The sequence below is a fragment of the Elgaria multicarinata genome, chromosome 10, assembly GCF_023053635.1.
Source record: "Elgaria multicarinata webbii isolate HBS135686 ecotype San Diego chromosome 10, rElgMul1.1.pri, whole genome shotgun sequence".
NCBI lineage: Eukaryota > Metazoa > Chordata > Lepidosauria > Squamata > Anguidae > Elgaria > Elgaria multicarinata.
The window spans coordinates 75,941,394-75,964,337 of NC_086180.1; the positions used below are offsets into that span (position 1 = coordinate 75,941,394).

General features: G+C 40.2%; 1 protein-coding gene across 1 annotated transcript in view; it reads left to right on the forward strand.

Annotated features, from left to right (window-relative positions):
- Window positions 1-22,944, forward strand: part of FSTL5 (follistatin like 5) — a 422,510-nt gene that overhangs the window by 385,878 nt on the left and 13,688 nt on the right. The window contains exons 12-13 of the mRNA XM_063135450.1: window positions 6,089-6,196; window positions 9,650-9,774. Coding sequence (XP_062991520.1) covers window positions 6,089-6,196; window positions 9,650-9,774 — 233 coding nt within the window. The remainder of the gene's footprint in view (window positions 1-6,088; window positions 6,197-9,649; window positions 9,775-22,944) is intronic.

Below are 22,944 nucleotides of genomic sequence, written 5' to 3' on the forward strand. Positions count from 1 at the left end.
GTTATCAAACAGCATCACATCTTTTGACATGTTCATAGACAACAATTCGGGCTCTCCAGGTCATGGCAGCTAAATGCATAGCTTCCCGTTTTGGAGACAGCCTGCATTTCATTTGCTGGGAAGCTAAAAAAAAAATAAAAATCCATAACTAGTATACCATTGGCAAAACGTAGGCAGAATTATTCAAGGCATGAAAAAGAAAAACAGAAACTCTTCAAAGGGGGAAAACATGCAAAATTAAAAGTATGGGGAGGGGGGGGAATCCTACCTTTGTGCTTTTTGAGTTTGTGCTGCCTCCGTGTTGTTTGTTGGTTTGTTTTATTGGATGGGATTTTCCCATACATTGTTTTGTTTCAGCCCTCATTGTCTGTGGTTATGCGCTTACTAACGCACATTAAAACACTCCTTGAAACCATCCTTGCTGGGTACTTATGTGAATAAAAACATGTATTTAACAGCAGAATTAAAAGGCGTCTTTAAAGCCTGTGTACTAATGCACATTAGAATACTCTTTTTAAGGCCATTGCTGTGCGCTAATCATACAGATGAAAAGGACCTTTGTGGCTGTTTAAATGAGCCCCCTGCTCAGTGCAGGATCTGCTGTGTAGGATGCAACTACAGCATTGCTGACAGATGGTTGTCCAGACTCTGCTTAAGCACCTCCAGTGAATGAGAGCACTTCTGGGGCAGTCACATCCACTACTGAATGGCTTATATTGCTAGAGAGTTTCTCCTAATGTTTAGCTGAAATTTGTTTCCAAACGTTAGTTCTAATCATGCCCTCTGGAGCAACAGAGAACAAGTCTGCATGGAAGCCCTTCGGATATTTAACAGATGTCTTCCTGTAAACTTCTCTTATCCAGTCTAAACATTCCAAGCTCTTTCAACTATTTCTCAGAAGGACTTGATTTCCAGACCAGTACCCATCCTAGTTGGCCTCCTCTGGGCACAGCCCATTTTGGCATAGAGGGAAGAATTTGATTCGGTACACATTCTACAGCAGACTGACATAATTCACACTTGCCAGATGAATGATCTCAATGCTAGAATGCAATTGCCTTTGGGGCTTCCCCCCCCCTTCTCCAAGTTTTGCAATGCCGTTCTTGTATTGAAAAAAGAAGTGTTAAAATTCCACCGTTAAGGAAAATTGCATACAACAGTGTGTATATTAGAGGAAATAGCATTCCAAAATGCATAATTAAGGGGAAATGGCTTGCAAAAAATGCATTTATTAGTGGAAATGGCATACAAAATATGTTAGTAATAATGTGAACAAAAATGAATATTTTCATTCACTATTTGTTTTCTGTTTTTCTTTTTTAATGCAAAGTGATGCCAAGAAATGGGCAGAATAAAATGACTGAAAACATGTGAAACTGACATGGACTGAAATAGACATAATTTATTTATTTATTATATTTACATACCGCCCCATAGCCGAAGCTCTCTGGGTGGTTTACAAAGGTTAAAAACAGGTTAAAAATAATAATTCATCCCTACTTTGTTAAACTGTGCTATGCAGAACTGGACACAGTACTTCAGATGCTGCCCTTATTATGTATGTTAGAATATATTTAAACCCAAAGCTGCGTGCTAATGCATATTAAGGATACAATCCTATGCTCACTTCCCTTATAGTAAGTCCTGCTGAACTCCGTGTGTCTTGCATCTGAGTAAACATGTACAGGATGGAATCATAGAATAGCAGAGTTGGAAGGGACCTACAAGGCCATCGAGTCCAACATTTCCAAGTTACAATGTGGAAATAAATAACATACTAAAATAAATGCATTCAACAGCATGTGTACATTTAAAAAATATGCATGAAACAAATTCATACTTTTTAAAATGTGCACAAACACACTTTAATCCATGGGAGAAGAATGCACGTATGTCAGAGATGCACACAATTGATACATCTAATGCTGGACTGCTCCACCTTGAAGACTACCAAGTCCAAGCATTCTTCAACTAATGATTCAGCTGGTTAGCCAAAGTAATTTGAGTAACGTTGAGTTACTTATGTAATGTTGTTGGGTTTGTGTGTGTGTGTTAATTTGGTTGTTTTGAAAAATTCAACATTGTGTCAGAGAAAACTAATTGGAATTCAGAAATGTCTGAGGTGTGATTTTAACATGAGAGCTTTTTGATCAAATTTAGAATCTTGCCATGTGGAAATGACACAATAAAATGCCCACTGAAGGACTTTTCTGCGTCCTGATTCTCACATTATGTTAGAAAGGCAAGGAGATTTCTGTGTGAAGTTAGTTGCCTATGGGGTGGAGATCATTTTAAGCATGCCACTACAGTTACCAACATTAGTTCCAATGATTTTACAACTTACATGAAAGTGATTCCATGCCACCCATACACTTTGGATGTCATATAATACAGCATCTCAGCATCAAGTGCACTGAAAAAATAATGTGAGAGGCAGCCCCAGGTTCTCTTTTAACTGGAAGTATTAGATCTGTATTTTTGAGTTTCAGTGGATCTGATCAAATCATCTAGTTTAATTCTGACAGGGCTGTATTTCTCTGTGAGTTAAGGTGGAGGCAACAATAAGATCGTAATTCAAACATGTATGATTTGCGGTTGCACAGTAATTGATTCAGGCATGAAAGATGATCACAGGTGTTTTCTAATAGCATAACGAAATAAAGGAAAGAAGTAATAACTGGGTTACAGTTTGTTCAAGAAATCTGTTATCCCGCTCAGCCGGTACAGTTTGAGTGGGGGAAATGGTTGTTGCTGGTGGGGAGGAGGGGAATAAAGGCCTCATGTGTACACACACGTAGGCCAAGTGCAGCAAGGGAAGGGCTGAGCCTATAAAGGCCAGCCCCGCCTTGCGAGGACCACTGCAACACCAGCGTTGCACAACAGGAGTCCTTACAGGATGCGTGCACACCTGTGTTGCAGGTGGCATCAAACTCCGCTGATGCTAACCCATCCACGGTGCCACAGCTATCTGTGCAGGTGGAGGTAGTCACTAAGACTGCTCCATCCCTGGCAACTGCTACTCAGATGACACAAACAGAGGCACAGCCAGAACAAGCAGTATCTCGCACTGATCCCTGTGCCTCAGCCAAGGGTATCCACATGCCGTACGGCACAGTATCCACTCCTTTGGGCTATCACTTACTACCAGCAACAAAGGAGAAGATTTGGAAGGGAGAGTACTTAGATATATTCTCCCTATTATTCAAGGAAGAGGAGGATAAAGATAAGGATCAGGATAGGGGTCAGGAGTGGAGAAAGAAAAAGAAGATGGGAAGGAGTCGGGGTAATTGGTTGTCTGGATATATTCTTTTTATGGAGGTAGCCCAACGAAAACATCCAGGTAAGGGAATGGTCCTAACTAAATATTTGGACATCATTTTACACTGTTACGATGAATACTTAGGACCTGCATGGTTGGCCTATGATGAGGCATTCTGCCTAAAGGCTGCATTTATTCCTGAGTTGAAGTGGGATGTGAAGGAGCCAGAGCTTTGGTTCCTGTTTATGACCCCATCCAAACCAGTGGTGGGCAATAGGTTGGACAGTGGCCAAATTTTGTCTCGACCGATGGGGCCCGCTATGCGAGGTCCTGCCAGGCAAATGGTTCAACCCCGCCTGCTTTGTTGAGAGTTCAGCTCCATGGGGGTATGTTGCAGGAACCCATGCAGATACCGGAATGAGTGTTCCACAAGTGGTGGCCCTCACTTTTTCTCAAGATGCCAACTATTCATTCATAGTTGGGGCTCAGTCTGTATGCCTCTGTCCAATGGGCTTGTTGGTGAGGAATGTGTTGGGGTGGTCTCTTCCACACACTGTTAGATGCTGATGGTGTTCTGGGCCCACCGCAGGTTCTCGTGCTTCACCTGGGGGACAGTGATCTTGGGCTTCTGAAAGTAAAGGCCCTAATTTTACAGGCTAGGGCAGATTTTGAAGGAATATAGAGACATTGGCCAGATACAGGGATTGTATGATCAAACATGCTGCCTCAGCACCATTGGCATGAAGTAAGGGATGCCCGTAGCTTAAGCGCTATAGGGTCAACAAGATTTGGTAATTCCCCACCTGGCCATTTCGCCTTCCAGAGGGCAGATGGAGTTCATCTCTCTGATGCAGGGAATGATATTTTCCTGCAGGATCTACAAGTGAGTTTGCTGGACTTCATTCAGAATTGGTGGGGGTAGGGCGCCTAAGCCATGGCTTCGCCCCCTCTGGTGGTGGAATGTGTGGGAATTTGCTATAGCAAAATAGGGACAGTGACCACTCTGGCACCTTTTGGTGATTGGCATATAGATTCCCGCACTTTCACATGCGGATCCAGGGGCTGAATCTCCCTTATTGTTTAAATAAAAAGGCACTAGTTTATCCCAAGCTCTGGTGTCTGTGTGTTTATTCTGTGCTTCCTTCTCCACTCGCAACTAAAGTTGGGTGAGAGTGTCAGCTATGCGTGGACAGGGTGAGAAAATTGTAACTTTGCAGTTGAACTTGTTGTTTGAAAAAACTTGAAAAATCAGAAATAAACTGTTAATAACAAGAGGAGGAGGAGGTTTTGCTTATACTTAGGCTTTCTGTAACTCCTCAGGTGTACAGTTAAGCATTGCCAGTGGTCTCAGCCAGCCATTAGCACATTATCTTGAGGATCTACATCATTACTTTAAATTAGATTCACTTAATTAGCCAGCTGGTACTCTTTCTTGTCAAACTGATAAACAAGCTGTGCTTCACACTTCCATAATAGTGAGACCATTTTTTTTTAAAAAAAAATCAAACAAAAATAAAGGGTCCCCTTTAAAGAAAAATGAAACAAAAATTCAAACATAGGTCTGATAGCTGTTGTACTTAAAAGTTTATTGACATTGATGGAGGAACTACAATGGACACAAGAACTGAAAAAGAAACTATTACTTTCAATGGACATATATTAAAGTAGATTTTGAAATAGTGACCTACTGTTATAAGATAAAATGTTATTGTAGGTGGAAATGCTGGACACTCATTCCATTCATGTCAGCCTGCTCTCTAGAAAGTGAGCATTTACAATGAACAACAGTTTGCTTGTCCTGTCTCACCACTGCCGTCCCTATGAAATCCCTGAGCATGGCATGTGTGTATCCGTGTGTGCATATATGTATAGACATACATAGTTGAATGCACTGTTTTTTGGTAAATGAAAAATTACTATCAAATCATATACTTATAAAAATATCACTCTATGAATAGCATTGTCTATGTTTCCATCCCTGTTCATGATGAATTCTTATTGTATTAATCTAGGGTGACCATATGAAAAAGAATACAGGGGCTCCTGTATCTTTAACAGTTGTATTGAAAAGGGAATTTCAGCAGGTGCCATTTGTATATATGGAGAACCTGGTGAAATTCCCTCTTCATCACAACAGTTAAAGTGCAGGAGCTGTACTAGAGTGACCAGATTTAAAAGAGGGCAGGGCACCTGCAGCTTTAACTGGTGTGATGAAGAGGAAATTTCACCAGGTTCTCCATATATACAAATGACACCTGCTGAAATTTCATTTTCAGTACAACTGTTAAAGATACAGGAGCCCTGTCCTCCTTTTCATATGGTCACCCTAATTAATCCATGTGATTTCAGCTTCAAGGTTATTAGCAATTAGCAATTTTATGTTTAAAAGGAAATGTGTTTCTTCCCTATGAATCCATGGTCAATATGTGTTACATTTTTCACTTGACTGTATGGTTTAAACAAAAAGAAGTTCCCAACTGGATCAAGAAACATAAAATGTGGCAAGAAGGATAAATAAACAGTTGTTGGGCTTACCACTTTAGTGTTAAGCTTTTTAATAGCTCAGCTACGGCCTGCAATTTAATTAGGTGTAGAGTGAACATATATCCATGTCACATTGTTCAAATAATGAGCACAGATCACTGTTCAAGCAAAAGTGCTCTAGCTTCAAATTAATCAGAATGACTTCAATAATTGGTGACAAGTTAATATGAAAGCATCAAGAAGGCTTCATTTGGGTGTAATTTTCTCCCAGATTTCATGTAATATTTATGCTATTATGCAGTTAAAGAAAAGCTAATTCATTTCTTATTTCCTCATATTCTTTAGGCAGTAAGTACAGATCCAGTTCCAGTGAAACTTCACTATGACAAATCACATGATCAAGTATGGGTTCTCAGCTGGGGAAGCTTTGATAAAAATTCCCCAACACTACAGGTCAGTATTCTTATTTAAGTGTGTTAGGAGTAGCTAGGCTCATAGTACCATCATGGAGTGCATACAGAAAAGAAGTGCTTGTTTGAAAGGGCCCCAACACCGGTTGTTCCATGCATATATCTAGGACTGTCATAGGAATCCATATGGCCCACCGGATTTTCTGCTAACCGGCTTGATTCAGTCTGCAGCTAGCAGACTTGCTCTGCTAGTTAGCAGATTTTCCATGTTTTTCAGTTTACAGAAATTTCCACAAAGTTGTGCAAATTCTGGATGCAATTTAATATGTTGGCCTGCTACCATGTGGGCAGGCCAGCCATATGGATTCATACTATAAACTCATTGCCACACCAGGATCTTGTTGTAAATTAAGTGGAAAGACCCTGTGAGATTAATAACCCACATGGTTGTAGGCCTTTAATTGTTTCACCCATGCTGTGGGATGAAGCCATGGAAAATTAGCATTAAGGTATTGCTGTAAATCTGGGGGAGACAACTTGGTACCTTCCAAGTGTTTTGGACAACAACTCCCATAATCCCTGATCATTAGTCATTAGGGGTGTGCACTCCACTCTGCAAATCCAAGGGTCCAACAGAGGTCCATTGGGGTTCAATCTTGCAGAGCAGTGAGGGCTTGGTTTAAAAACCATTGGATACCTGTGGAGTGGAGATGCTCCATTTTGTTTTTGGATAACCGCTTCATTATCGCCTGTGGGAATCAACCAAAGTGCTTACAACTCTGTCATTTTTAAAGCTATAGAGATGAACCTTGGCACTGTGATAGCTCTTAAGTAGGGTGTTATACATGCCAAGTTTTACATAGATTGGGTTCATGCCTTGATTTTTAGGAATTTCTTTTGACAGCCGCTTCATTATAGTTTATGGGAATTAACAAAAATGCTTACATCTCCTTCATTTTTAAAGATAATGAGATTAAACTTGGCACAGCGATATCTGTTAAGTAAGGCTTTAGGTATGCCAAGGTTGAAGCAGTTTGGTTCATCCCTTAATTTTTTTAAAAAAATAAGTTTGAGGTTTTAAAATTATTATTTTTTAAAAAAACAGCTGTCATTTTTAAAGATAGAGGTGAAACTTGGCACCATGAGAGCTTTTAAGTAGGCCTTTACGCATGACACATTTGAAGCAGATCAGTTCATCCCTTGATTTTTTGGATTTTTTAATCCCCCTTCAAACCATTCCCCCCCATAAAGGCACACACATATACATAACACACACACAAATGCCTCTCCGGTTCTGTGTTAATTCACCCCTGCACATTTATAGAGGGAGCTTTTATTGTTTACTTGCTGATGCACAGCTCATCTCTATTTTTATAAACCGAAGATGCACAGGTGTGTGTGTGTGTGTGTGTGTGTGTGTGTGTGTGTGTGTGTGTGTATGTTTATGGTGAGAATGATTTGAGGGGGGATTAAAAAATTCCTAAAAATCAAGGGATGAACCAATCTGTTTCAAACTTGGCATGCCTAAAGCCCTACTTAAGAGCTATCACGGTACCAAGTTTCATCTCTTTATCTTTAAAAATAATGGAGATGTAAGCATTTTTGTTAAATCCCCTAGGCTATAATGAAGTGGTTATCCGAAAACGGAACAGAGTTCTGTGGGTAATCTGACAGTGGGGAGAGACAGAGCCATTTCAAAAATTAGAGCGGAGAATCACTTCATCAGAGCTCCGCTCTGAATTTTGGGATGGAGCAGACGTGCTCTGCACACCCCTATTGGCCATGCTGGCTGGGTCTCATGAGAGTTTCCTAAAACATCTGGAGGGTACCAGAGTGCTTACTCCTTCTGTCTAAAGAGCATTTTACAGATTTGAGAATTTAGAAGATGTACATAGAATAGTTGTCACAGCGTAGGAGGGGTTTCGTACATCATCACTGCAAGAAATCTAGCACTACAGCAACCACTGATTGAAGACACATTGCTCTAGCTTAGCAATCAGTAGCATTACATTTCAGTCTGTTATATTCAACAGTCTGAAATTTTGTATTAGAAGTACTTTATAATCCAACAGATATACAATGATTTTGGATCGCATGGATCCACTCACTATCTCTCGGAGTCATTAAAGTAGCCAAATGTGTATCACCCTGAGCACAGGAGCTGTGCAATGCTTCATATCCCTTCTTTAATAGAATTTAGGAATAATCTGGATTGCCTGTGTGAATGGATTTGCTGAAGGTTGGGTCTTTTTGTATCATTTGTTTCAAACGGGCTGATAACTATCAGACTGATAATGGGACTGAGCTGAAAACAACTTGTTTTTGTAGATGAGCATATTTTTGAATGCAGACTGTAATATATTACTATTGATTATGGCTTTGTAGCTGATGGACGTCTCTAGTGAATGTTAAGCATTCCACTGACTGCACTGTTATTGAGCAATCCTTCAAATTATTTCTATGGATTTTAGGGTAAAATCTTTTCCTGACGGCAATTACTTACTTTAATTTTGATACAGCCTTATGATTTACTATCTTGGCAAACTGTACTTTTGAAGTTGTGCTAGTGTATTGAACTGCCCCAAAAATCTGTATATGTCACAGTGACAACTATATCAGCCATGCTATCTCAATGAAATGTAACAGTTCTATAGTTGTTTTTCACACACAAAAATAGGATTTGTTCATATGATATTTTCTCATACATACCAATAACCTGGGAAAAGTGCTGCCACAGTCTCAAAATATATACATTACATTTATCCATGTAAATGAAAGAGTGAAGGAATAGCTATCTTTTTTCTTTTTCTTTTACAGCTCTGTTAAAGTGTGAAAAACCTATAACAATCTTGTCACTGGATTACAGGCTCTCACTTAATTTTATAACAATGTGCTGCATATTTTGTCCTGATATTTTGTCCTGATATTTTGTCCTGATATTATTGCTATGCAGATATTGAGTCAAGTTGACACTGAATCTCATCTAAAGTAAAAAATTTACATATGAATTTTGATGCTCCTGCTTGAGACAACCATGTGAGGAATTTTGAGAAAACTAAAAGCACTTTAGTAAGACTTGAAATATTTGTTAGAGGGAGTTCAGTACTTCTTTTGTATGGTAGGTAAAGTATGGAATCTACATTGATTCCTAGAATCTCCTACTATGCATCCACTCTTACTTTAGTTTCTTTCTTTCTTTTACTGCACACCAAAGAACAACAACACAGAAAATGCAGGGATGTGGAATCAAATACTATTTGAAAATTAAGCAAATTAGGTTTTACATGTACATTACAAGAGCTTTGTTTTGGGCCAACATGTTGAAGTGAAGTGGCCATGACTTCACCCTAAAGTGAAGTCATGGTGGAATGTTCGTTTTACTGACGGTCCTTAACTACAGGAAACACGACTGTGTTTCCTGTAATCAAGCATAATTGATTCAAATGAATAGTCGGTGCAACCAAACATGTGAGTAATTGTACAATATGTCCTGCAGGTGATAACCCAGGCCAGTGGAAGTGTTTCTCATCATACTATTCATACTCAACCTGTGGGGAAGCAGTTTGACAGAGTGGATGACTTTTTCATTCCATCTACAACCCTCCTCATCACTCACATAAGGTAGGTGGGGCGTACAGACTATAGTACAGTAGGGACTCGGAGCCAAAGTTTCACCAGATATTATTTATTTATTTATTTATTTATCAATCATTTTCATACCTCACCCTTCCTATAAGGAATTAAGAGGTGGGTGGGTGTAGTTATCACACTTTGTTTTCATAATCCTGTTATGTGAAAGATTAGACTAAGAGATAGTGACTGGCCCAGGGACACTCAGTGAACATAATGGCTGAACAGATAGTTGAATCCAGATCTCCCACATCCAAAGTTAATTCTCCATCCACTGCATGCTAATAGATTCATTTTTGTGTCTGGGCCCATCTCATTTTGATGAGAGGCCTTTTGATACGGCAGATCCATGGCCTCTTCCTTCCCCAACTAAACACACCCGTATCTGTCATGTCTAACCCTACTCCCCCTGTTTTGGGAGAAGATGTTTCAGGTAATCAATCAGAATCAGATTCAGAACTAGAAGACGCCGCGCCAGACACCAGCCAACCTGTACCAGTGGGGGAGAAAGCTCTCATGGGCGATTCCCTGGCTAGGAGTCAGCCCTCTCCAGAGCTTATCTCCTCAAGGCCAAATCCTACACACTCAGTGGGAAGTGAGGTTTCTTTCGGAGGTGAGCATCCCGACAAGCTAGCTGATGCTAGGGTCCGCCGGAAGCTGAAACGCACAGCGTTGAGTGTTCTGAGAAACACAACGGTATCTTCCCCCACTCGAGGTGGCAACACAACCCCTCACAGTTGCTCGTGGGAGAAGCTTGGAGAGTGGAGTTCTGTCACCTGCCTCAGATGAGATCTGAAGCATCCAATGGTTCCTCAGACATTATCTAGGGGGCACACAATGAAAGAGATTATGAAAATACGAGTTAGATTCACTCACATCAAATGCATTCACTCTTTTTGCTTTGACTCATGCTGTAAACTTCCACACACTGTAAATGAAATAATACACAGTTCAGATAAGAAGTTTAGAGGAAAGCTAGCTAATTAGATAGTATTATTTAGAGTTGGAAAATCTGATCATGTTGGGTTTTGCTCAATTTTTTAATCAACCTTAAGGTTGTTTTGCCCCATTTCAGCATCAGTTTGTGTTTGTGCACATTTCTCCTAATAAACCACTTTTTCCTAATACATGCATTTTTGCAAGCAATTTTCCATTATATACTTCATTTTTACATGTACCTTTTCCTAATATATACATGTTGTATGCAGTGAATTGCATTGCAAAGTTTGGAAAAGTGTGAATATTGAAGTATCACGTTGTTGTTGTTGTTGTTCTTGTTCTTGTTCTTGTTCTTGTTCTTGTTCTTGTTCTTATATTGGTTTGGGAAGTGTGAATTAAAAAGTGCACCAAGCAAATATGTCCCCCATCCCTAGAATTATTCATATTTTCTGCTTCTGATATAAATGAGTGAAGATGAAATATTTTGGGAAATGAATAGCATTCAAAGGAATTTATGGCTCAGCTAGTCAAAAGACCATAGCGGACAAACATTCTTGTTTTGGGAACTTAAAGAAAACGTATTGATTTAAAATGCCACGGAACACATAAATATACATATTCTTCCCATGACACAGCTGGGAATTCTGATAAAATTAATACTGTATTAATAAAGAGTTCTGGGTTTTCTTTGTTGGCCATCACATACAAGCCAATCAGGAATCAGATAAATATTTGAGCTAGAATTGGGAAAATTCAGGATGAGAATACCTTTTGTCATCTTGACTTTGCTTCCCTATTTTGGATAGCTCAGTGATAGCATATGGATAAGAAATGTTCTCTTTTTAAGCTAGCCCTTGAGAGAATTGTTAAATAGCTTTTTGAAATTTAATTTATATTAGCAGTAGTGCTGAATTGGATATCGCCCCAGGGTCATGAGATTGTTTCTTTAAGACAAAGAAACTGGACTTGATTTCCTTTTCAGATATTCTGAAGATGTTTATGCTGTACTTAGTGGTTTTAAATTTTGTGAGCTGTCCAGAGATCTTCGGCTATTGGGCAGTATAGAAATTAAATCAATGAATAAATAAATATTTTTCATGACTCCCCTAACATAGTATACCTTGCTTGCTCCTGCCTTCTGCTTGTAAAATTGTGACATACCACCTTTGTGAATTAGTTACTGGCCATGGTGGCTTTGGGATTCTCATAGTGTTACTAAATCTGCACTATTTTTATATCACTGGCTTTAGTCACCAATGACATATAATAGGACTTTTCCCCTAACCAATAGTTTTGCTCAATGTGTTTTAATGCAGCTTGATGGGCAATTTTTGGTCCTGCTTAGAAACACCCACCTGGTAAAGCCACCATAACAAAGCACAGCATGGGGTAAAACAATTGATGGGAATAGATACAATTTAATGAAAAGGCTTCTGTTACAACATTTTACAAATATGTCTGTGCTGCATCATTCTAAATACCTTCTAATGAGCAACATTCATAGAAATCTAGGGTAGTTAGAAAGGTATTCAAAAGTAATGGTGTTGGAACACATTACTAATGATCTCTACAAATCTTTTGCATGTTATTCTGACTTTTTGCTCTGATAATTTTTTTATGTATGTTATTAAGTATTCAAAAGCAGTTGTGTTGGAATCCATGATTAATCATCTCTAAAAAAAACTCCCGCATGTTATTCTGACTTTTTGCCCTGGTATTTTTTTATTATTATGGTCGATGAGACTTTCTGCTACACAATTAAGTGTATTGATTATTGTATAAGAAGAAACGATATGTGGTAATGAAGGTGAGATGGCAAAGGATGTATAGAAGCACTTGCTGACACATGGAATAAGAAGTTAGTGCTTTCGAAACAGGAAATTAAATTATATATTTTATTTCCTGGTAGCCCACTCCATTTGTATCACTATGTGTGCTCAAGTGGAGGCAATTTGGTTTACACATCCCTTTTAGTGTGCGGAACTGTCTCAATAGTGAAATTGATGGGAGAATCATGCAGGCAGGCTTTATTACATTGAGATTTTACTACTTTAATAAGTTGAAAGTTGAATTAATAATCTGAAGAGCTGTAGCTGAGTGGTAGAGTTCAGACTGTGCTTGGGGTGGGTGGGAAACTTCAAGGTTCAATCTCTGACATATCCAGAGAAGGCTGAGAATCTGAAACCTGGAGAGCCCCCCTGCCAGTCATGGAAACAATAATAAGCTACATGCTCCTACTTAGTATAAGGCAGCTGCCTATATCCCTAACTGGAAAAAGTAACATTTTAGGCTTTTCACAATGGTATGACTCTCAAGGTTTACTCCCTTTGAGCAGGAGTTTGCCTCAGCCATACTTTACAGTGGTTAGGCCTCATGACAGCAACAGCAATCCTGCCTCTAGTGATCAGTCTAGGAAGCCTAGGCCATGTTATTTACTTAATGGGCTATTCAAAAGAGAGGTCTGTGTCAAAATGGAAATTTAATGCACCTTCCCCTTCATCAATTCTTCCTCTAAAACTGGGTGAAAGCATGCATTCATTCAAAATGAGGGTAATGCTGCTCCATGGAGGTATCACCCTTGGTATTATTATTATTATTATTATTATTATTATTATTATTATTATTATTATTATTATATTACATTTGTATACCATCCCATAGCTGAGGCTCTCTGGGAGGTTTACATAGGATACAAACACTGAAAAACAATATAAAAAAAATTAAATCACAAAAAAATACAAAAACAAATCCAGGCTAATTACATATTGCTAAATGCCTGGGAGAAGAGAAAAGTCTTGACCTGGTGCCGAAAAGATAATATTGTCGGTGTCAGGCAGGCCTCATCAGTGAGATTGTTCCACAGTTGGGGGGCCACCACAGAAAAGGCCCTCTCTCTAGTTGCCATCCTCCAAGCTTCCCTCTGAGTAGACACCCGGAGGAGGACCTTGGATGTTGAGCGCAGAGTACAGGTAGGTTCATGTAGGGAGAGGCATTCTGTCAGGTATTGTGTTCCCAAGCTGTGTAACATTGTCAGAAAATCAAAAATGGTTACTGTGGTGTCACCAGCCTCTGCGACATCCATTATTAAACCTCTCCTCTGCTGTCACCACCCTATTCTTTATCATCTAAAAGAATGAGGGAATAATACACCTTTGTGTGTGTGTGTGTGTGTGTGTGTGTGTGTGTGTGTGTATGTATTGTCCACCTGAAGTAATGTGTATGACTGAGCAGATGTGGTTGTTAAACAAAATAAGAATAAAGTTTATTCATATAGAAAAAAGATTTTAAAAGACACTTTAAGATTATTCTACTTTATTCTACCTCTACCTCCCTCAATCTCCTGGGGAATACTAACCGCCTCCAAATCCTACAACCCCACTTTCTTAATACTATCCTGAAACAAGCCTCTACTAAACCTCATTCACTCCTACTCTCACTCACTCCCTAACCCTGACTCTTCTAACCCTGACTGACCAACTAACTGACTTTTAACTGCCAAACTGCCTTTAACTGTCCTCTCACCCCCTCTCTCTCCATTCAAATCAACCATCCAATCAGACGACACTATTCATACTGCTCACCATTCTAACTCCCCCCTCCCACTTACTTACCATTTCCTGAAAATAAAAGAATTGGCCACAGCAAATCCCAACCTGAACTAAACTCGTAAACATACACATATAAACAATAACATGAATTATCATTTTGTCACAGTTACATAGTGTCAAATAGTGACAAATCTGTATAATTAAGAGATCCCTGATTGGCTAGGATCATTCATATTATTATTCCAGGGAGTTAGCAAACACTGCAAATTGAACCAAGCGACATTAAATTAGAAAAAAAAAAAAACAGTGCAGGGAGCCAGAAGAACATTCATATAGTTGGGGAGAGGGGATTTTCATCCCCTAAAGGACCATTCCACACAGGTCTTGCTTAAGCAGGGCTAGCTGACCCAACCAACCATGACCTACCTATATCCAAACTAGGGAAACTCAACACTAAAGAAAAAAATGGTACTTAAACATGGTACATGACCTCCAACCCTGTAGTCCTCTGCAGGTCTGCTTAATGTCCAATGGCACTTCTGTCTCTAACTCCCAGAGTGTACACAATAACTAAAAGGAAACACAATGGCTCTTGGCCTAACATACAGTGGTCCAGTCCTAATAAGCATAGTTCCTATTTGTATAATGTATATTCTGACCTTGGCCTTGCCTTTACACACACATTCACAAATCCGCTTTGGAAGAGTATATTTGACCATTTTAACAAATTTGGTTTTTTTAGATCAAACATTTTACTAGCCTCTGACAGGGTATTAAATTAAACCAGGAATTAAATTATGAGCCTGTAAAGAGCCATGGTTGGTTGTGTGTGTTTTTTTATTGAGTGATACATTTAAATTTGTTCACTAATTAAGGAATTCCATGTTCACAAATTGTACCTTGCCTTCAGAACTTTGAGAGCTGGTTTAAATAAAAATGAACTGTCTGAGTAGTGCGTCAGGGAAGGTTTTAAATTAACTGCAGCTGAGAAATCCATCAAATTAGGAGCAGCATGGAAAAAAACTGTCTATTAAACCTAAGCTGTCATCAGTCATTGGTGAAAATACTCCAGGAGTGCCGGCATCAAAAGGGCATTAGGAAACAAGTATTAAACCATTTTTTTTAGATCTGTAATAACCAGTTTCTTTATAAAATTGGGCCAAAGTATTTTGATGCCCTCAAGTGGCTATACTGTGCAATCAATGAGGTAGTCCCTTAGATCCTTTGCATTACTATAGAGCATGGTAGGGCATAACTTAGGTTGCATGTGATTACATACAAACCAAGAAATGTGCCACAGCATCACTGATGACAATACAAAAGATCCTAAGTCATACCATCAGTTAAATCTTCAGTTCAAACATTTTTTCCCAAAATACAAAAACCTCGCAGGTCAAGCATGTGACCATGTCACACTTATTGTACATAGAAAATGAAACACAACAATTTAAAAAGAACAAATAAAACAACTCAAGTATGTATTAATAACAAACTGTATAACTAGAATATCCAAAACACTAGTGGCCTACTCAGTACATGTTAAAGTTAAAGAAACCAATTCTTGGACTCCAAAAAAAGTATTTGTGAAAATAAAATGCAGGAGCTTCATAACCACAAAACATTGTGAGACAGTATTATTATATCGGACATCAGTGTATGGACATGCCTTTAAAACTCTGGGGAATACTAAAGACATATGAAAGAATCAATGTTCTTGTTCAGGTATTCAAGAGAACACAGGAAGGTTCAAAGTGGGATGAGATAGTGCTGTGCACATGGGTTCTTACATCTCCAGGCACAAAATTGGCAAGTCAGGGTCTGTGATTATGCAGAGAATCTTACTCATGTTTGAGTGAATGTGAGTAGGACTCCCTTTCAGACCTTGCTGGTTCAATATGGCATGGTTTGAATGGGCTGGTGCACCTGGTGAGATAGGGCAGGGTCAGCATGCAGAGCCATGCCCCCCTACCACATTCTGTCGAATACTGGAACAGAGCTACATCCACATTGGAGTCTGACCTTTCTTATCAGTGAGGTTAATTTCTGCATCACCATCAACTTCTACATCTTGTTCATTCACTCTCAGTAAATGAGAGGGATGTGATTCCTTCATACTGACAGTAGTGGGGCCATGTTGGGCTAGACCACACACATGCACATACTCACTCTTCCCCTGCACATACATTCATATAGAGACAGCCTTCACACACATACAATAGCATTTTTCTGTGGTTCGGTCCCTGCACCCCACCTCACACATGAGATGAAACCAGACAGGCAGTCAAAGGCAGCAACTTTCACATCACTTTCAGTACATGTCTACTCAGAAGTAAGCCCACTAGACGTCAATTGAGCTGTCTCAGCAAGGCAGGTTCAGCAAAGCGGAACAAGAATGGTGAAGATTAAACAGCTGCATCAAAGGATTCTTCTTCACTTTTCCTTCAAATGCCCCCCCTCCCATTCTAATTCCACCTCCTCCTCCCTCAGCCAGTGAGTTTACATTTGTGCTTCTTTCAATTTGACTCCTTTCAGAAGTATGTCTTTTTGCCAAATGTAGAGCTCCTGCTGAGATGGCATATACAGGACTTTGCGGCTGCCAGGGAATCTACAAAATAAGGCTCTGGCATCTGTGCTCAAAAGATCAACTGCAGAGCGAATTGCCTCAGTGCAGGCCCTGCAGAGTATATTGGAACTAGCAGTGCCAAAAGTGATGGTGGAGAGAACTTGTGGCCCCAAGGAGGATGCAAGCAGTAGCCAAGGCCCTGACCATGTGACAGGGCAAGCTATTTGGTAAAATCAGCAGTGGCAACAGTGGTGGTGGTGCAGGTGCTGGTGTTGGGAAGTTGGACAGGCAGCTTGGGCATATGGAAGGCTGTATGAGAGACACCTGAGGGGTTCTGGTTGCCCACATGGGCACTAGAGAATGGATATCCTGGAAGCCTTCCCGTCATTAATGTCACAGTAACATGGTGTTATTAATATGATTTTTGAAGGAATACATAACATCTGTGGGATAAAGTTTGTAACTGGCATGATTGCTGATGAAGTTACTTGGCTTAAATACAGCAATGTATTAAGTTAATAAATGAACTTAAAGGCACTGAAGAAAAACAAAAAACAAAAATTAATTCGTTGAACCTTTAATCAAATAGGGAAAGTTGTGCATTTTCTAATATTTTGCAGATTTCCTGCCTAGAGAAATCTCTATGACATATACTATTTTCATTGGGGCTGTGCATGAACACCCTCACCACCATTTTTTCAGAGGCCGATTCGGAGCATCCAAATCAGCCTCGTTCTGCCTCAGCCCGGGTCTTACCCATTCTGGAACCAGAGCTGAATCAATATTCGGATGTCGGAATTATTTTCCCCTCTGCTTGCATCCCCTGCTCACACCTGCTGAGGCACACAAGTCCCTGCACCTTACCTGGAGCAGGAGGCATCACAAGCACTGGTAGACATTCATAGTTCTTCAAGGGATACCTTGAAATTTGTGTATTTCAGTAAAATCCACCAGAAATGCAGCCATGTACACAACATTTTTCACAGAAATTATCCAAACAGCATCACAGAAAAGGGAAGTAAATCACCTTCCACTGTATACCCTTCCACTGTATCTATCATTCTGCAGCTTCTCAGTTTGTTTTACTTAAAGCTACCTCTATGCTGTAAGTCCTATTCATAACAACTGTATACACAAAAAATAGGGGGATAAGTGCACCATTTTTGGAAACCTCCAAAGTCTGCTCTTGCACACATCTCCCTGCACTTATTAATCTGGAATTTAGAAGGCCTGAAGGTCTGGAGAGGATTCTATTCTTGCTAATTTCATCCAATTCTGCCAAGAAATAATAAAAAAAATATTATCAGCAGTTCCCCCTTTAAAAAACAAACTGTAAAGATACCTGGCATAAATGAATCCTACACACATTTGTCTGAAATTTGGCAGACTTCAATCTCCAATAAAATAATATTTTACCTTCAAATGCCATCCTACTCTGTCAAAGAGGTAACATATTATAGCCATTTATTGATGTCCAATGTTAGTCAATGGAGTGTTCCAATTCGGGTCCTGAAATGAATTGAGTAGCAATGAATCTTTCCAAAATGAGTCATGCTGTTTTCTGAGCCACTGACTTGGGGTAGGAACAAAATCTTGTGGTTGGTTCACATCAGTAGTATACATACAAGCTGTGATAGGATCTTTAATTGTTCCCACAGATGCCTGTGTCTCATACCAGAATTCATTCAATTTCTATGTGGAATACGAGAAAGCAGAATACTCAAAGAAAGATATTTTAGAAATCTATGGTGCCTTTTATGTCAGCATCACAGTTCATAAATCTAAGTAAATTAAGATAATTGGAATAAATTAAAGGCTCTAATTGTAGAATTATACAATGTCTCAAAGCAGTGTTAAATTAAATAATTGTAAAATATTCATTCCTGATTGTTAGCTGCTTTAATCTCTCTAGCAGGTGTTCTGAACATCACACAGTATCTACCTTCATATGTGCAATAATGAACCATCAACCTACTGGTGTGATAGCCTAAAATTTAAATAGAATTAATTATCTTTGAAGCTCATTCTCTTTGTCTAAAGTGCTAATGGTCATAGGAGAAATTTTCTATCAGAAACTATTTTGATGTTAATCCCTTTAAGCATTCTCAAAGCTATGTCTTCCTTTAAATATGGTAAATAAGTGTTCTAATAACTTTGTTTTATTATTTCCATTAAAACTTCAGAGAAAGAGAATGAACTATTTCAAGACAGACTGTTTAATTCTACTCCAATTCTAGATAATCACAACTAATCGGGGAATTTTAGCAAATTTTCTCTGAAGGGGGACCACATTGAGAAATCCAGGTCAGAATATCTAGTTTCATTCCAGGTGTCAACTTTGTGGAACTGTGGAAAACTTCTTCAGAAGGATAATGAGTCTTAAGGGCACAGTCCTGTGTAGGAATGGATGGACTTTACCCGCTTGCGAGTGGAGAAGGCACCCATGAAATAAATAAACACACACCAGAGCCTTGGTATAAACTAGGGCCTCTTTATTAATAATGGAAATTCACTCGTCCCCTGGATCTGTGCATGAAAGTGCAGGAATCTATTAGGTCCTTTCCTCAGGCGTCTAGCCTGCCATTATGGGCGAGCTACTCTGCTAAGCCAGGAGCCGGGTCAAACCCGACCCCTCTCCTAGGCCTCAATCCACTGCAAGTGTAGAGAGACCTACTTGCTTCATCCCCACCTGGGGCCACAGAACCCTGAGTAGATGAGACAAGAAGGTCCCTAATGGCAAACCATATTCTGGCACGAGGGCCATATAACCCTTGAGGAGCAGGCCTCCGGATTTGCCAATCACCATAAAGGTGCCAGAGTGCTCACCAATCCCTATTTCTGTGGGGCCTGCCCTCGTAGTCTTGGCCCCGCCCACACCTCATGCTGCATGTGTGTCCGCCCATGTGCAGCTTCCGGGTCCATCCCACCCGCAAATCCACCTCCCTCCCCAGCCGTGGCGGTGGTGGCAAGGGAAACGGGCATCCGGTTCCATCAGACTCCCATTAAACTGCCTTCACCTGCCCCTGCTCGCAGTGCTATGTGAGCTTCTTTGCAACTCAGCAAGCAGCCAACAAAGCTGTGAGGCCATCCACCTTCATCAGGAGTCTCCACTGTTGTGCATAATGAAAGTTTTGGAGATTGTGTGTTTCCTATGTTGTATAAATGGCAACTGTAAAGGCCCCATTTACACAAGATAAAAAGCATGAAGGGAGCAGGAGCAAGGGTGTGTGGATGTGGGCAAGTCGGTTGGACTCCCAGGCCCAGATGGACACCCCTGACATCCTCAGTCCTGTGCATGTTTAGACAGAATAAAGCCCTACAACTCCCAGCGTTCCCCAGCCAGCATGGGGAATTATGCAGTTAATGTAAATATTATGCAGTTAATATTACAAGTTCACACATGTGCCAAATTAAGAACATAAGAAGTACCATGCCGAGGGTCCATCTAGTTCAGCATTCTGTTCACACAGTGGCCACCCAGCCATCAGCCAGGGAACAACAAAGCAGGACATGGTGCAATATATACACACTGCAGTTTATTAATAATTTCCACTGAGGGGGGAAATGAACCCTTCATAATCAAGTTATCCTTCTTTAATTCTTAGCTGTGGAGGTGCATTTATGAAAGCAATCACTAACCACAGAAAAATGGCAGAAAATAATCACTATCCCTCTAAAACACAGAATAGAATATTCTCATTAGAGTGTTACTATTTTTTCGAAGATAACATTCGGGATTTGGGCAGAGACAGTGTTAGAGTATGGATGGAAGAAGCCTTCCCAGTTTTTCCCATTGATATTTTAAGCTTGCTGAAGAGTACTAGTGAGCATGGGTTCTCAGAGTCTGAGGTCTCCAGAGACAGCAACTCTGAGGAAGTGTCAGTGTTAGTGCCTGGTCCTTCTCAATCTTGAATTCTGTATCACATCACCCCTGGGAGGTGATGGTGCCCTTTAGTTCCTAGGACTGGAACACCTTCGCTGAGCAGGGAGACCCTGAGGAGTTTTCCCCAACCCATATCTCCAACCTCAATCCCCAGGAGAAGTCAGCAACCACAGAAAAATGCTGTCCCATTAACAATCAGATACTGGACTGGTTGGAGCTTCCAGAAAACTCCCCTTGACCAGTTATATACACCTGTCAGTAACTCAAGCTCAGAGCTAGAGTAACCCATTCTTATTCCAGGTGCAGGGTTGTTCTTAAGGCTCTTTAAACCTAACCCAAAGTTCCTGGATGGTACCTGCAGTACAGTCCATAGTCCTGAATTTGCTCTGTCCTGTTCCTGTTCCCATTGGCTAACTTACGTTGGGCCCCTTGACTGAGCTGTCACCATGAGCAGATGGCAGAATCCCTCATAGAGCAGGACACACTGCATATTTGGGGCACTAATATTCCAATGTGATTATGAGGTTCTGTGAGGGCTGGATTTCCTGAACTGATATTGTGCATATTATTTCCATTTCTAGTACATCTGCTTTATAGATCTCCAGTTTAGAAGTATAAACATGGCTTTACTGGTCATGGCTTGTCCATTTAAACCACAATATTGGACTTAAGTGTACATTATACTGGATTTGAAACTGATGAATAGGTAGTCTTGTACTTCCCCCAAAGAAGAACATGTGTGCATTATGTAACTGTATAAAAGAGGGGAAATGGGGATATATATCTGCCTTTTTTAAAAAAAAAATGTCCCCAAAGAAAGTAAGTACCTGGTTCCTTACTTTGAAACTACCCCCCCCCAATTCCCCACCACTGGAAAGACAAGAAAATGCAGTCCAGAATTTTATTAAACCACTCTGACTACTACTAACTATTTAACAACTCCATGCATTTGCTGTTGACCCCATGTTACCATGGAAAGGGCTGGGTATCCAATCCCCACAGCTCTTGTCCTTTTTGACATTATGAGCTGCTGCTACCTGTGTCTCTTGTTCCTGTGCCCCAGGACATGATGTCTTCTGCATGGTTCATGCTGCTAACTTTCATTGCCAGATTACAGTCACTTTTGCTAAGGAACTGTTAGATGGTTATGAAATATTCTAAGTTCTGCTATACTGGGCATGAGCCAGTCCAACTTTGGAAGGTGTCCCTTCTAAAAATTGTTAATATAAATAAAATATATATCTTAACATCTTCCTCTGTTTCAGATGTTGAGGACAGAAGGTAGTTATTTGCTTCATATCCTAACCAACAGTTTGGCAGTTATGGGACACAGAAATCTAGACTAAATAGGTCATTTGCTCTTGAACCAGTTTGTGTTCTTATGGTTGTAAATCAATGCACTTTCATAAACTGGTGTCTAATAAGTACCTATGCAAGAATACCACAACCTGGCTAAGCCCATTAGCATCTATAGTAGTCCTTTGAGAAAGGAAAGAAAAGGAGTGACTGCAGACTTACAGTTACCTTCCCAGCCATGCAAAAACTAATCAGAACCCAGACTTTGAAACTTACATAAACTATGTTTTCTATTTCTCACCAGCTGGAAGCTGATGGGATATTTGATGAAGCAGGGAGAAAGCACACCACTCTCAGGAGACATTTCTTTACTGGGGTTGAATTGCAGAACCATGGCAGGGACTAACTACTGGGTAACTAAGGTTGAGTGCTCTAAAGTGGAACTAGGCATCAGAAGAGACACAAAACTACCATCACCACACATCTTCTTGCAGTTTCTTCCTCATAATATTTATTACAGCACAAGGTATGGTGTGAAATGTTCGTGCTGTGTGTCTCCCGCCCTTACCTCACACCACTGACTGGTGAGGGCAGGGAAAGGTGCAACACAGGCCACAGCTAGACCTAAGGTTTATCCTGGGATCATCCAGGGTTCGCCCCTGCCTGAGCACTGGATCCCCTGTGTGTCACCTAGATGAACAGGTTTGACCCCTGGACGATCCAGGGATAAACCATAGGTCTAGCTATGGCCAAAGTAGCCAAATTCTGATGTCACTTCCATTAATAGCATTACTGGGGTGAAAGAGGAAGTGCAGTCAGCCCTTTAGCCCTGTCCCCTGACGTCACACCACACTTTCTGCCCCTCCTGCCACTGTGTCCAGCATATCTTATGCTTTGTGGCACCTCCTGCACTTGTGGAAACTCTTTGTGCA